At 45.4% G+C, this 15,612-nt stretch overlaps 1 protein-coding gene across 2 annotated transcripts; it reads left to right on the forward strand.

Moving 5' to 3' along the window:
* Positions 1-243: 243 nt before the first annotated feature.
* Positions 244-11,741, forward strand: LOC142765250 (uncharacterized). Of its 2 annotated transcripts, XM_075865949.1 has the most exons (5): positions 244-621; positions 5,587-5,649; positions 7,880-7,968; positions 11,136-11,295; positions 11,393-11,741. In XM_075865949.1, the coding sequence occupies exons 2-5, from the start codon at positions 5,646-5,648 to the stop codon at positions 11,653-11,655; spliced, it is 516 nt and encodes a 171-aa protein (XP_075722064.1). In that variant the 5' UTR covers positions 244-621; positions 5,587-5,645; the 3' UTR covers positions 11,656-11,741. The 2 variants fall into 2 exon arrangements, with proteins under 2 accessions (XP_075722064.1, XP_075722063.1); XM_075865948.1 differs by lacking the exons at positions 244-621; positions 5,587-5,649; positions 7,880-7,968 and having other exon boundaries at positions 9,377-11,295.
* Positions 11,742-15,612: the final 3,871 nt, after the last annotated feature.

Genomic DNA, 15,612 nt, shown 5'->3' on the forward strand with positions numbered 1-15,612 from the left:
CAGGCATTCTTATACCAGCGCCTACAAAACAACCGTAAAGAAGCAGACGAACAGGTTATAGGTAGCGCCACCTACGGCGAGCGATTGAACGAGAGCGGGGACACGCGCTCCCATAGGAACCCCGCTATCTGAACAGGTCAGGAGTGTAGTAGGTCATGGCCAAAAGCCGTTGCAGAAAACTGGATTGCGGATCGTATTGAGACAAAATATTTTATACATTTTTGTTTTCTTTGTTTCATTTCTCTAATTGCTCTTGTGATGGCGTGGACCGCGCTTCGTGATCTCATGTACCGGCGCACTGTTTTTAAGTTTAGTATGGCACACGATAATACATGATTGCGTGCTTTAATTTAAAAAGGTTCGCGAGTATGGCAGCAACACTGCAATGTCGGGAAGAGGCACGGGGAAGAGGATAGTAGTAGAACCAGTAGCAGCTGCATGCCCGGGTGGAGCGACTGATGCCCAGATGGAGGAATGTCAACCCGATGCCTTTTGTGTTGGCCGTTCTGGCAGTTCCGCCGACTTTATAGAAAGAGACGACCCCGTCGCTTGTCCTCTTGTCTTTTCCTTCGGGCATCAGCGACAACATCGACGGACGGCGTGTTCGACTTCACCGTGCACGTGAGTATAGGTTGGTTTTTCATTCGAGTGAATTCTTGTTCAGATTTGCAACTTGTCGACTTCATCCTGATCACCTGTCACCGGCAATAAGTCACATACGTGTGATATTTAGGTGAAATAAATGATAATGCACATTTTCTGCTCCATTTGCGTGACTTAGCTACACCAGGACATGAGGTAAAGCCTTTGTCGCCTAGCCACTAGCAGGCAAGATCGATCACTCGCATCCTTCAGTTCACGAATCAACGCGCCTGCCTTAAAATTAGTAAGCTGCTCGCAAAGAAATCTTACTGAGGCAATTTTGTTTTCTGTGAACAATGCACCGTAGATTTGTCTTGAATAACAAAAAAAAAAAAACTTGAAAAATAAATGTCGCGACCTTTTAGAAAACGCCGTGTCTAAGAGCTAGACGCGGCATTTTGTAAAAGGCTCATTAAATTCAGTATGTTTTCGTAGTTTCTGCTTGAAATTATTATTGTCTATGAATTTCATGGCCCAATCTTTTGCTTTGGCTGAAAATCTCGGCGGCAAAAACTTTGTTCAGTGTCCCTTTAAGGGCAGGTGTAGATGCCATCATTTCAGTCGCAAATCTTTTTGTGCTAGTCGGTCGGCTGGTTAACAATAAGGGTACTAACTAGAGTTCCAGATTTCATCAGCAACACATCGTCATGGCTTCATCAGATGCTGCATTATATACATTCTGTCCTCGTTTTTAAATAGGTGTACCGTATGGTCCACTGTTACAGGAAACAAGCGAGCTCATGGACAGTGAGCCATGTGGTGCTAACTGGCAGCGAGGCTTGTGAATGGGACGCATGCGCATAGAATCGGGGTGCGCCCAGTTTTGTCTGCCATTTCTCCGCCTGTACGCATGACAGCATTGGAAAGCGCATCCGTATTTTAGCTGCGCAATTTATCTAGCCCAGTGCCTCCTGCTTCAGGGATTTCCTGTGAGCACAAAAAATGCATGATTTTAATCGTTGCTGCAGTGTTTTGCAAGTTGTCACTGTAAAGCACATCATATTTTTCGCATAATGCTCGCTGCAACTAGCAAGTTTCGATGACTCAAAATGCTGTTCAGGTCTGATGTAGCAAACATTTTAAGCTCGTCCTCGTGACCATGAAATATTGGTTTATTAAATAATGGAAGGCAGAGTTGGTATCAGTTGATTTACAGTGTGAAAATGAAAAGTGCGAAGGACCGTGCCTCGCAAGTAAGCCCCGAGAGCATGAGCAGAGAAGTAGCAGATGAGGATGCTCATGCGCTGCATTTCCAAATCTCGCCAGCACTATGCTTGACGGACTGCTGGCCACGCACTAGTGTGTTCTTTCTGAAACAGGACTTTGGCCCTGTAAGCAAGTTCTTGAAGGGCATAAGTAAAACGTAGAATGGGCCCCCTAAATGCACCCATCCTTGAACCATTGGGCTTATGAATTGGTGCCCTTTTCAAAATACAACTATTCTGAGCTATAAATTGTGACAGAACAGTGCACGAAGTTTAAAAATGGGAAAAAAGTCTTTAAATGTCCCCTTTATACATAGTGTTCTTGTGATGTCACTTCTGCCGTTGTCGCCCTCTCCCACCATGCCCGGGTAACTCCCTGGGTACCTACGGCAGTTCACGTGCTGCAGTGCGGTTTGTTGGGGGCTCGTCATCTGTTGCTGTGAACGATGTGGAAGCATTGTGGTTTTTTGTTGTCTTACTTTAACGAGCTCATTGGATTAGGAAGGCCTCGCTTGTTCACTCGATACAAGACCAGATAATCAAGATGTGCGACACATATACCAGCCACGGCGTACACCGGCTGCCCGCCACAACCTATGAGGGCCTATTATCTTGCCTTCACTACAAATTGCCTGGCCCAAAAACAAGTGAAAGCTCAAAATCTCTCGACCCGCAATTTCAAGAGTGGATGTGCGAAGCGCAGCTGCTCCCATCGAAAACTAGTCATGCAGAGCTAGGCAAGTTTACAAGAGATATAATATTATGAATATATTGTCACGGCCTACGCCACCAAAGTAGCAATGCCCCCCCCCCCCCAAGTGTTTTAAACAGTGCTGATGTTGAGCTTGAGCCTCTTTGATTGCAATTTGTGGAAATAGTCGAGGAAAATATTATACAAGGCAGATAGCGACTTTGCGTGGTGTGTGCCGCGGTAATGCCAGTCATCACTTTATTTTTCGCATATGCTTTAACACACTTTTCACTTTGTATTTTGCTTTTGTTGTACACTAATGTACAGTGGAGTCACTGAACATGATAGAGACCGTGTATAGAATTAATTGACTAATTAAAAAAAAATCCTGACGCCCAACTTGAACCGATCGGCTATACTTCAAAGTGAACTAATATTGTTTCCCATTCTTTATAGTTTGTTTCAATGCAATACCAAATCTCCGCGATCGGCATCACAATTTTAACCACCTTCCACGCCATCATGATTTTAACTGCGGACAAGTTTGTATGTACAGTATCTTGGTAAGCTATATCTGTTTGCAGGTAAATACTTGGCTATGGCACTTACCCGTAATGAAGTTGCACCTGAAGATGCAAATATTGCAAAGTTTCTTCAAGTAGCTTTTGTTAATCTGCACCAGCCAAATACGCTGGTACTTTTAGGAAAATCGGAATGTGCGTTCTCAATTTCAGGTTATAACTTTCAGCGAAGAAACACCCTAAGCTCTGCTCCCTCTGCATGGACTACTAAATCAACTTGCCTCACCAGCAGCTCATAATTTCTCAAACTTGCATCGTGAGGCAAAACTAAACGGGTGCAAGCACGAGGAGACAACATGGCAGTTGTAGGCGATAGATTCGGTTGGTGCCCGGGCATGTTGGTGGCGCATTTCGGAAGTGACGAAAAGACGCTGCGAGATGCACGTGCACACTTTGTATAGTTGCTGTATTGGACAGCAAACATTTTTTCTTATCTGAGCAGTTTTACCAAAGGAAGCTTCATCATATGGCGTGATAAATGAAGCGAATCCACAGGTTGAACCACATCATAGCCTCGCTGTGCTTTTGTACTTTTTTTAGCTCGCAAAATTTATTTGTACATATAAGTGACAACTTGCCAGTAATAAGGCAGCACTTGTTTCTTTACCATATGATCATCTCCAGAGTGCTGCTGCCTCAATATTTCAAATTCGAAGCATTTACACCATTGTATGCTAACTTTTCCTTCAAAGTGAGACAAGCCACATGTGTATCGTAGATCAAGAAGCATGCCAGTTTTACGTACTTGCAAGGTAAACATCAGAAATGCACAGTTGATCAAAAATACTAGTTTAATGGTGCATCTACATAGCAGAGCACCTGTGGCACCTCGGGAACAAGATAATGCCACATATGTTACAAGAGATAATTAAAAAGACAGGGGACGTTCCATGAACAAATAGAAACAAAAATGAAATGGCACGTGGCAGCGAGCAAAGGCGGCAAGGGGGGGGGAGCCCGTGGGACTTCAGCGGATGAACGTAAGGTGTGTGTTTAATATGTGGAAAAAAAAAATTGAAAATTTTGGCGACTGAAATGAGGGTGACTTAGTAAGTGCGCTCATGACGAGAGTAAACACGGTTATTATTTTTTTTTTTTTCAAATCTCTTTTGAAAGCCACAAAAAATCTGTATGTGGTGCAGCCTAACAGAAGGTCCGTGAAGGCAAATTATAAATTCGTCGTTGTACAAAGGCCTATTTTTTTTTTTTTTTCATTTGTACCATCCCCGCCACGGTGGTCTAGTGGCTAAGGTACTCGGCTGCTGAGCCGCAGGGCGCGGGTTCGAATCCCGGCTGCATTTCTGATGGAGGCGGGAATGTTGTAGGCCCGTGTGCTCAGATTTAGGTGCATGTTAAAGAACCCCAGGTGGTCTAAATTTCCGGAGCCCTCCACTACGGCGTCTATCATAATCATATAGTGGTTTTGGGACGTTGAACCCCACATATCAATCAATCAATCATGCGCACCATAAATAGTGCTCAAAATTTAATTGCATATATTGTTTTCATCCTCGCTGTATTCCGTGCTGTTTATGATGTAAAAAAAAAAAGTTGCACGCTGAAGTGGTGCTGCTTTTGGGCAACAGTTTAAAATGGCGGGGTGCATGAATGCGGAATACTGCCGCTTACACTCAAATCACTCTTGTGGTCACCTCCCACTGTTTGCAGCATGTGTTGTGTATACACAGCTGCATGTTTCCTAGCTAGAAAAATCTGATTTTAGGTGTTTCACGCCATTTTCCATGTAACTATTCCACAATTGCACACACTGATCAGCAGGCTTTCAATTGCGCTGAAGGACACAGGTGCCATAAAATTCATAGTCGATTCTTTCAAGAAACCGTATGTAAAGGCTGAAGCTTCATGCGTACATACACACACACATACCATATTGTTTTTTGTACTTTATGAAAGCTGCGAAGGTCTCATGTGCCTCCAAGCGTAACCTGTCTTATTTATTCTCCATCACCGCAAAAGTTTTGTGAGTTTCAAATAAAAGTACTTTGCGCATGGCCACTTTTGGGTAATTTTTTTGTGTAGGTGTTATTTGAGCAGCCTATAGTGTTTACTTTATAAGCCTGTATGTATATGTTGCATTATAAGGATGCAGAATGTGTGTAGCTGTACAATATAGATGAAGTGTAAAAATTAAGTGTGTCTATTGTAGTGTTCTTGCAACCAATCTTACCCCCGTATTCTAGAACGTCCCTCCACTCAACGCTTCACCTTCACTTGAGATGGCTGATGGGAGCGCCGTCTCTAAGCAGAGAAAATTGCTGCATGTCAGCAATAATCTGCTGTGATTCTCGAGTATAGCAGCGTCGCTTTCAAACGAGCAGCGGCACAGTGCTCAACTCTGTCAAGTGAAGGGTGAAAGTCGAGTCGGGGAGCGTTTATGAATATGGGGGTTAGTTTTGTTGTCTTGTTAACCTGCCATTAACACTGGATTGATGCTACTTTGCTCTAGCTGTACAGTGCTCTCCAAGGCTCAAGGAGGCACCGCACGGGGAAGGCTCGGAGCAAACCATGCGTGAGTTTCCTTTCATTGTTACACTATGCACGTATTAAGTGATAGACTTTAATGTATGCTATTTGTATTGTGCAAGTTTTTGGGGACATACAACTTCCAACACTTATATGTTCTGACGAAAATCACGCAAGAATGAGAGAAGCTTGTGCAAAAATCATGCGAGAGTGTAAGAAGCTTTTGCAGAAGTCTGTGAAATGAAGTTTTGAAAATTTGCTGCAATGTGTCATTGTACAGTGGTCAACAGTCTTGCTCAGTATGCTTGACTGCAGGGCTCCCGGCTGCACAGGCGCATCTACGGAGTGCCTGATGCATGATGGGCCAAATGTCAGCCTGCACACTGGTGCCTCTTATCCCCGTTTGTCTGTTACATCAGTGTCTCTTGTAAAGGGGATCAACTGTGCTACCTTTTTTTTTTAATGTAATGAGTTCTTTTTCCAGATTATTGTTGTTTTAAGGTAGAGCCTCACATTTCTATCAAATACTGAAGATTCTATTTTTCCTTCTAGATGCTATGAAGTCACTCCTTGTGTTACAATAGAGTGAACACTGTTATGAGAAAAGCTACTTTATGGAGTTAACTCACTCCATATTGACTTAACACACAGAATTGGTGAAAACTACACTCCATTCCAGCTGCAATAGGAATAATGTTCATTTGCATACTTCTGTTTCTCTTGTTTGTTTGTTGGCTGGAGGTTTGGAGTATAGGGTGGCCAGAGGGCACTGTGTAGTCTTTCTTCATCTTCCCAATTTTGTGAACATCAATTGATAGCCGTATGGGAAGCAGCCAGCATGCTGAAACAGCGGTGCAAGCATGCAAGATGTTCACCATTGCATGCAGTCAGTTGCTGTGAGCAACCTACTGCATACAATTAACTGCGAGTGGTGAACTAACGCTGCACTATGTGTGCCTCCTGGAAAGCTGCAATGGTAAAGTGCCACAATCGTATAGTAACATGGATAACATCGCAATTTGTTTCTTGAATAATTTTGCAACAGAATCAATGGAGTTTTGGATAAATTTGTGTATCTGCCTGGTTCATCAAAGCTACAGAGTCAAATGCGGTATATACTCGCGTATTATGTGTACTTTTTTTGTCAATCCGGTCATGTGCGAAGCTAGTAGGAATCGCTGGCCTAAAAGCTCAACTGGGAATATATGTTGCAGGCGCTGTCACAGCTGTCTCAAAGCGGATTGTCATTTGTTTGCTAAGCCTGTTCAAATGCCCCCATTTTCTTGAAGTTCTTCCGAACAGTGCTCACAAAAACCAGTTCCCACGACAGGGTTATACCAGAGAACATAAGTACTCTCCAATAATTGTTGGGAACCCAACGTAAAGTAAGATGCAGACAAGGAAGCGCGATGCCAACACAGTGCTGTGTGTGTCGCCCTTCATGTGTGTGTGTGTCCATTCCTTGTCCCAGTCTTCTATTGCGTTGTGTTCCCTCCGATATCTAACCAACACACCCAAGCTTCTATGCTAAGTCTTATTCAACGCACTCTTCTGCTGGCTCCCATACTGAATATTGCATGTCGAAGAACTCCACGCTGATGTGCTTAGCGGTTATTCAACGCACTCTTCTGCTGGCTCCCATACTGAATATTGCATGTCGAAGAACTCCACGCTGATGTGCTTAGCGGTAGCACGGTTTCAGTTTTCTTCGGTAAGCTTTATAACAGCAATCTGCCTCGTATACAATTATTGTAGCCTATCACAAGGAACGGTAAAAACGCAATGGCCAGATGGCGAAACCGAAAAAAAAAAAAAATGAGTGCGAAAACCTGCCTCATCTAGTTGATGTGACAGGTCCTTGCACGCGTTCAACATCTGTGCTGTGTCTCGGGAATACATTCTTGCCGTGGAAGAGGTGGGAAGATAGGAGGCAAACCTTTAGGCATTTCGGACTACACATAAACAGGTTTCAGTTTTCAAGTTCGATATTCTAGGGAAAGCATAAAAGTTCATGGAAGAAGGGACCTTGCACTCAGTCCATTTTGTGTAAGACTGCACTCGCCTGCTCGACAAGAGATGTGCCTGACCAGAGCATCATGAAATCAAATGTGTCTGTGTGTGTGCTGGCAAGGTGGCTCGGGCTGGTTGGGGAGGGCAAAGTATGCGAGCAAAAAGTTTCTTGTAGTAAAGCTGGCTGGCTAATTATACTGCTGAGCAAATTATGTGAGGATGCAAATTGTGCGAGTAAATATGGTACATACTCTTGTATGTTTCAGCTCTATTGCTACGGATTCTGCGGATCCAACTTGGCATCCGGCAGCAACAAAGAGAGGTTCTGCAGGAGGTGCGACAGCTGAAGCACAAGGTACGGCTCTTGTCCGTGCCTCAGCACGCCCAGCCAGCACAGCGCCCCTCTGACCTTCCCCGGCTGCCTGCTGGTACAATTGGAGAAGTGGAGGCAGCAGAGGCAGCTGTGCAGAGTAAAGCTGTGGCTGCGGCTTTGGTGTATATTTCTTGATTTTTAATATGCCTATGTAACATGCAGAAATTTAGTACTGCTTTAAGATACTGTGTTTCGGGAAACAAACTAGTCAGGTTATCTCATGAGCCACTGTACTACAGTCGAATATGAATAATTTGTACTCAAAGAGGCCAGAAAATTTGTTCAAATTAAAAGAAGTTCAAAATAATGAAAGTTACCGTAATTACTTGAATTTAACACGCACCTTTTTTCCGGTTAAGAGAGTTCATAAATCGCATGTGCGTTAAAATCGAATACGAAAAAAAAAATGAATATGGTCATTCTATTGCCATCGCCACTTACAAAATGGCCGCCCCCTACGTGCGTCGGCATGGCGCGTCGGTCATTTCTGCCTATGTGTTTCCCATGCGCGGCACTTCATACGTGTGCTGAGGAGTTCGTCATCTTGTAGTACATTAGCATCGACGGCATGGTAGGGCCGACTCCAAAAACTCGACGAGTGCACCACAATGCTGCTTCTAAAAGAAAAGTCGTCGCGTGTGCCGGAACGGACAGAAATCGGGCCGCATCGCGGTCATTCGGAGTTCCCGAAACGTGCGTGCGGGACTGCCGGAAACAAAAGCAGAATATTGTCGACAACAAAGATTCACGCAAAGGCTTCAGTGGACCACAGCAGGGTCGGTTTCCACAAATTGAAGAGCTGCTCGGCGAGTATGTGATTAAGCAGTGAGCGGCACAGCGGCCCGTGACGACAGAACTGCTCCAAGTGCAGGCTATGCAGTTAGCCTTAGAAAAAGGGCTAATGCAGAGCCATTTTAAAGCGAGCAGGTGCTGGCTAACGAACTTTATGAAGAGAAAAGGCTTTTCCCTCCGAAGGCGAACGGGCATATGCCGGAAGTTGCCGGAGGAGTACGAAGAAAAGCTTCAGAGTCTTCAGAGGTTCCTCCTAAACTTGCGGCACAACGGCTACCTGCTTGGGCAAATCGGGAATGCCGATCACACGCCTCTTTACTTCGACATGCCTGGCACCACAACCGTCTAGGAGAAGGGGGCGAAGCAAGTTTGTGTACTGACATCGGGCCACGGTAAAACTAGAGTGACAGCAATGCTCTGTTGCACGTCAGATAGGCATAAGCTTCCCCCGTACTTTATATTTAAACGGAAGACGCTCTCAAAAAGAGTCGTTTTCGCGAGTGGTGTGATCAAGCGGGCCAACGAGAAAAAAGGGTGCGCGTGGCAACCAATGTCTTAGTTTTTTTTTTTTTTTTTTTTTTTGTGGAAACCGGACGCGCGTTACAATCGAGGCCGCGGTAGAATAGAGTAAATACGGTAAACGAGCGGAGGGCTCACCATGCAGTGATGCATGTGCATGGAGAAGTTTTATTCACAAATTACAGGACATCCGTCATTAATTAAAGTAGTCAATACATGTCTGTATACGTTGGCCTTGCAACGAGTCAACAAGTTTTGCGTGCAGTTTGCAAAGCATTTGTACTTCGGCTTCAGTATTCTCCTGGCAAAAGAAGTTGCACGCGGCAATGTCCAGTGCTGACACTCTTCGAAGACAACTGTGTTTCCACTGTTACCATCTGCGCTGCAGCCGGAGCGTGGCCAGCACATGATGAGAATGGAGGAGCGTCTCTACCTGGAGAAAAGCAGATCGGCATTCGAGAGAGAAACACTCCGCGGCAGCTTTTTTTTTCTCTCTTCATGCGCGGTGTTGAAAGGAGAAGAGTCTCTACATAGCAGGAACGAAAAACAGGGAAGCGTGACACCGGCGCGTTGCAAATCGGCATGAGAGAGCCAACTCTCTGCGACAGCTTTTTTTCCCCTCTTTCTCTTCATGCGCAGTGTTAAGAGGAGAAGGGTCTCTACGTGGCAGGGACGGAAAAAGCCGAAGCGGGGCACAGGAATGTCGCAGATTGGCGTTTGGCAAATATTCCACCGCAGTCTTTTCTTTCCTTTTCTTCATTTTCTTCTTCAAGCACAGCGATGAGGTGTCTGAAGTGCCACCGCAGGATTGGGCGGGGTGCTGAGAGCATTTTCGGAGCGCGGTATAGCTTTGATAGGACCACAGCGTCAGTTCGAATTAAGTGTGTTGGAATTAATGAGATTCGACTGTATTTACTATATAGTCTGTGAAGTCCGAGTGAACTGTCTTAAGCTAGCAGACGATGTAGGCGGCATCGTGTGTTTGATGGGCAGTGACTAGCAATAGCCTGCTTAAAACAGACATTCAGTAATTTTGTTCATTTATCACCCTATTTCGTGTCCGCTGCGGCTCTCTCTACTTTGAGCTACAGTTCACCCTGCCTTGTGTTAGCCGATTTCTTACTTTTTTAAAAATCTAACATGCACCCAATTTCGCAGTGTGAAGAAAAATGCACCTTTGTTTATTGTGATGAGATTTCTATAGCGACATGCCTCTTTGTTGGCTATCACAGAAAAATATAAACAGCAAATGGTGCGACCATCTAGTGCGACCTTTATTTTTCTATCAGTTTCATCTATGACCAAGATTTGGTCGCTCTAAGGTTGCCTCTTAGTACGCCTTGATCATGTTCATTTATCTTGTTGTGCTCTGCTTACAATGCATTGATTAAAAACATGTCCAGGCTTCTTTTTGAATTCCACATATTTTATCGTTTTTCACCTGTAGAAGCTACTCCTGGTCAACATTCAGGCAAAGACATTGTAACCTCGAAGAAACGTGTATTGGAATTTGAGCACTGTACAAAGTAATTTACTATTTCATAGCTAGAATCAATATTTATTAAGGGTTATAACAGTGTTGTATTTGATTTCATAACAGCGAAACTGCATTCAGAGAAGGACTCTGAAAGGTTCTCACACTGAGTGTGAGAGGGCTGATGTGGAAACCATTTTAGGTCAAGTGAGTTGAAGTTAGCGTAAAAAAACAATGAAATGTTGTGATGCCCAAAAATTCAAGTTGTTGTTTTCAGTGTCCTCTTCTTGCAGATTTTTATCATGAAAACATTTCGATGTGCTGTTGCGTTTACCCCATCTATGCTTCTTGCATTTTTTTACAGCGCAAGTACCTCCTGCAGATTGGGGGACGTGGCCTCCGAGAAATTGGTGTGAATGCCATGAAGGCTGTATTGGCACATGACGTGCAAGTGCTGTACAGCCTTCATGGCAGAAAAGGGAAAAGGGCCTTTTTGAACCTGAGGCTCTGTAGATTAGTGACAGGTTAGACTTGTTCATTGTTTTATGTGTGTGTACCCTTGTGTATTCTCTGTACTGCAGTGCTTCATGTGTACTATGGTATTTCTGTTCTTGTATGCAGATGTCATCTGCCAAAAAGCAGGGTGCGACCAGGCGGAGGCCCTCAACTTTATTAAGAGGTGGCTGCCAGGGTCTGGTGATCGCTGTGGGGGCAGGAAGTGGCGCTTCAGAGAAGCATTTGTTGTGGAGCAGCCCGATGATCCCCACTCTCAAAGTGCAGATTATCGGTTGCTCGCGGCAGCTGGCTTCCTGCCCAGCCACAGCAGCCAGGGCCTTGACAGCACCACTGTCATGGTGCCCCCAACGCAACCTGACCTGCAGTAGAGCGGGCCTTTTTTAGTTGTGTATATATATTTTTCAATGTATACATTTTTTGTTGTACCAAATAAATAAAAAAAACAAAGAATAAATAGTCTGCAGACTGTCGGTGGTGCACTGTTCGGCTAGCTTATGCTGATTCGGAAGCACCATCACCATGTTTTAGTTACTAAAAAATGCTCTAAACTATGAATATTCTCGATTACCTTGTGGGGGACATATGTGGGGATTGCAAGTGGGGGACATACGCTTTCAACATTTACTTCCTAACAACTTTTTTCGATCTGCTGTACCAAATACCAGTACCAAATAAAGCACTCGCTATTGCAAAAGATAACTTGGTAAAAAAATAAACTACACTTCTAGTGTTAGCAAAGGGAATGAGGTATAAAAGATGAAATAGATCGAGTAACTGCTTTCAGTTCTCAGCATTCAATTTTCTGTTGCCCCAAGTATACAGGGCTGCAAAGCTACAAGAGTGGGTCATCGAGGCATATTGTTTAAATCTTCCGGTAAGAAAAATTCCCTACTAATAATGGTTACATAATGGCAAGCCAATCAGTAGCCAATATTCGTCGTGCAGGAAACATCGGTGTAATAACGGCATTTGATTGGCTGCAATGTAGCCCTGGATTGGTCCAATGTCGGTCGTACATCCATAGCCAATATTCGTCGTGCAGCAAACATCGGCGTAAAAATGGCATGTGATTGGCTGAAATATGGCCCAATGTTGGCCGAACATTGGCAGCTTTGTCGGCAATACGATGGGCCTTCGTCGGCCCAATGTTGGTTGCATACTGGTAGGGTGGCTAGAATGGGGAGGTGTGATGAGCGGGGCGCCTTTCGTTTGTCGGAGAGGGTCACTCGGCGCGCCGATGCCGCAAGGGGCGCTGATGGCAGTGGCGCGGGTAGGGAGCGGCGCACTTCCCTGTGTTTGCTGCACGTGCGCTTGGATTTTCTTCGCAAGCAGTCGCTACATTGCAAGTATGCCATCAGTCAGTGTTTGCGCTAGGTCCCTCTGAAATGCCCGAGGATGTCAACGGCGAAAAAGAAGACCAAGCGTTGGTGCCTGGGTGCCGATAGTGTCGATAGAGCGTGCATCGTACACTGCTGAGCGAAGTGACTCCCGCCTTGTATATTATGTCGCAGGCTACGTTGCGAGAAAGCGTATACTTAGCAATAATTGTGATGAGTGCAAGAACGCCTGTCTTGTCTCGAGAGAAAATGTGCCTGGAAATCTCCCAGCCCATGCAAGCAAGCTGTGGGATCTGGGCGAACTTTTGTATCCATCGAATTCCCTTTATACCCTCATCCTGAACCTTGAGGACAAAATCACTCGTTTCTTGAGCTCAGCACAACTTCACGCCAAGTCGGCCATAGAGATGCTGAAGGGGATTGGCGAGACACAACAAATTGGCTGCCCAAAGCATGGGGCTCTCTTCACCAAAAGTGTGGTGCGTATTTATTGCCTAACTCGTGTCCACTTTTTTTAAAAGCATGAACCAAAAAGAAGACGAAAGAAAGGGCGGAGAGTTAAGCCATGTGTACTCTAGTGGCAGAGCATGAATACCTTGGCATGCATGAAAATCAAGTTATGTTTTTGTTTAAAAAAGTGTCTGCTCTATTTCTGCTGCTGGAACAATTCTCGAGTCACAGGCTTCGCGGCATACGTAAGTTTTAGCGCTCTTACAGCGTTACTCGTCTAAGTTAATGAGCAATTGTAGGCTTCTAAAACTTCTACGTTCGGAAACCGATAATTGAATGCCAAGTGAAAATTTAAGCTGCGACTCGCAGAAGATTATGCGTTCGCGGCGGAGCAGCAAAACGAGGCTCTTGTACCGACGTTTCTGCTCGTGGATGAAGGAACTTAACATGCTCTAAGTAATATGAAGCCTTCCAGTAATCGCAACGTCTCGTAACACCCCTGCAGTTCTGCCGTGAGTAACCGCAATATTACGAAATCCACAAAAGTTGGTGTCGGGTCTCGCTCATATGCCTTCTCGAGAATTGTTTTCAGAGGCGAGAAAATATAGAGATACTTAAGCCACGTAAGACATTACGTGGCTTAAGTATCTTAAGTAATGTCGTACATTGACTCAATAAAAAAGGTTTTCACCGAAAATAGGTGACCGCCATATAGCGTGAGAGCAGGCCCATAGCCAGAAATTTTTTTGGAGGGGGGGGGGGGGCACTTGCTAAAAACTAGAGAAAAGAGGCCCCTAGCCCCCCCCCCCCCCCCGGCTACAGGCCTGCGTCTAACTGCGTGAGAGAGATTTCTGCGGAGAGCAGCGCGCACTCATTCGTATGTCGCCTGCGCAAGGGTACCCGCGCCTCTGCGTGCAGCGCTCCAAGCGGCATCGGCGCGCTTTGGGGACTGGTTTCAGCGGCCGCTTTTCACACCTCCTCATTCTAGCCACCCTAATACTGGCTAAAACATCGGCAAAACGTCGGCCCATCATTGGCTTGAACGTCGGCCCGACATTGGAAGTAGTTGCACTTCCGACGTCGGCCCGACGTCGGTGCCGATGTTAGCAGATGTTGGTCCAAGACTGGTCCAACGGCGGCGTGCTGCCTCGGAAGGGATTTGTGACAAACAAATTGGTAGCGCCCGCCGAATTATCTAGAACTGCAAACGGCAACGCGAGGCTCTTGCGACTTTGGAATGTTTGGGAAGGCGTAAACAACACTGCAGGCTTAGACACATCGGCACAAGATACGGGAACAAAGGCTGCGCTAGTCGGTGGTATGTCGATGTCGTCAGCGAGAAACAGCTTGTTCAACGGAAATTCCGGAGACGAGGCACACAACGCAGAGAAGGCCACTTCAGCACGAGCACAGTCGATAACCGCATAATTACGAGACAGAAAATCCCAGCTGAGGATCACATCATGAAAACAAGTTTGTAGCACAAGAAATTCAACGGTATACAAAACATCTTGGATGAGAACGCGGGTGGTACAGGCAGCTGATGGTCGAATATGGTGAGCAGTGGCAGTACGGAGGGACAACCCCCTTGGCGTCGTGGTAACCTTCCGAAGCAGGCGGCAAAGTTTTAAATCAGTTACTGAAACGGCAGCACCAGTGTCCACAAGCGCAAGGGTACGATAACCGTCCACAAAAACTTCGATGAGGTTTGTCGGAGAAGTGCGAGGACTTGATTCTTTCGACGACGACGCAGTTCGTGCCTCCGGAATAGCGGCATCTAGTTTTCCGCGTCTGAAGGGCAGGGTCGACGGCGCATAGGTGACAGGGAGTGACGACGGGGAGATGGAGATCGGTGACTGACTGAGGGAGGGTGGTCGGGTGAAGAGGATCCTTGTTGACGTGGCGTGTTGTTAAAGCGCCGAGAGTCGTGCGACGATCTTTTGCATACATACATACATACATATATATATATATATATATATATATTATAAGGGGGTTTATTGAATAAAACCAACTGCCTGGTTCAAGAGCCGACAGTCACTGTCACGAACTCAGCGCTTCATCGTAGTCGTCTTTCAGGTGCTCCAACTAGATACTGTCTCTCTCCCTCTTCCCCACTACACTTTGTTTTTTGCCCTTTATTTCTCTGGCTAGGACTGCGCACATGAAGAAAATTAACTACTTCGGGTAATTCGCCTTCTGGAATTTTCCCACCTGACTCCTGGAACTTTCATTGATTAGATGGCCACATGATTTCTGCAAAGCTGACATAATACAAGACTTCACTATCCCCCTCTTTACCAACTTGGAGTGCCCAGACGCGTAATCTAGCACTGGCTTGGCACTTCTTGGTTGATAACACCAGCAAAGGTGTTCCCTACCAAGTCCCAGTTTTAAATCCAAGAATTTCAGCTCGTTATTTTTAGGCTGCTCGGTAGCAAACTCAAGGCCCATGCTACATTCCTTAAACACTTTTAACACGTTCCCTACTTCTCGGGAAGGATCAATGCCATGTGTGAATATCAGGAAGTCATACAC

This window comes from Rhipicephalus microplus, chromosome 6 (assembly GCF_043290135.1).
Source record: "Rhipicephalus microplus isolate Deutch F79 chromosome 6, USDA_Rmic, whole genome shotgun sequence".
Taxonomy (NCBI): Eukaryota; Metazoa; Arthropoda; class Arachnida; order Ixodida; family Ixodidae; genus Rhipicephalus; species Rhipicephalus microplus.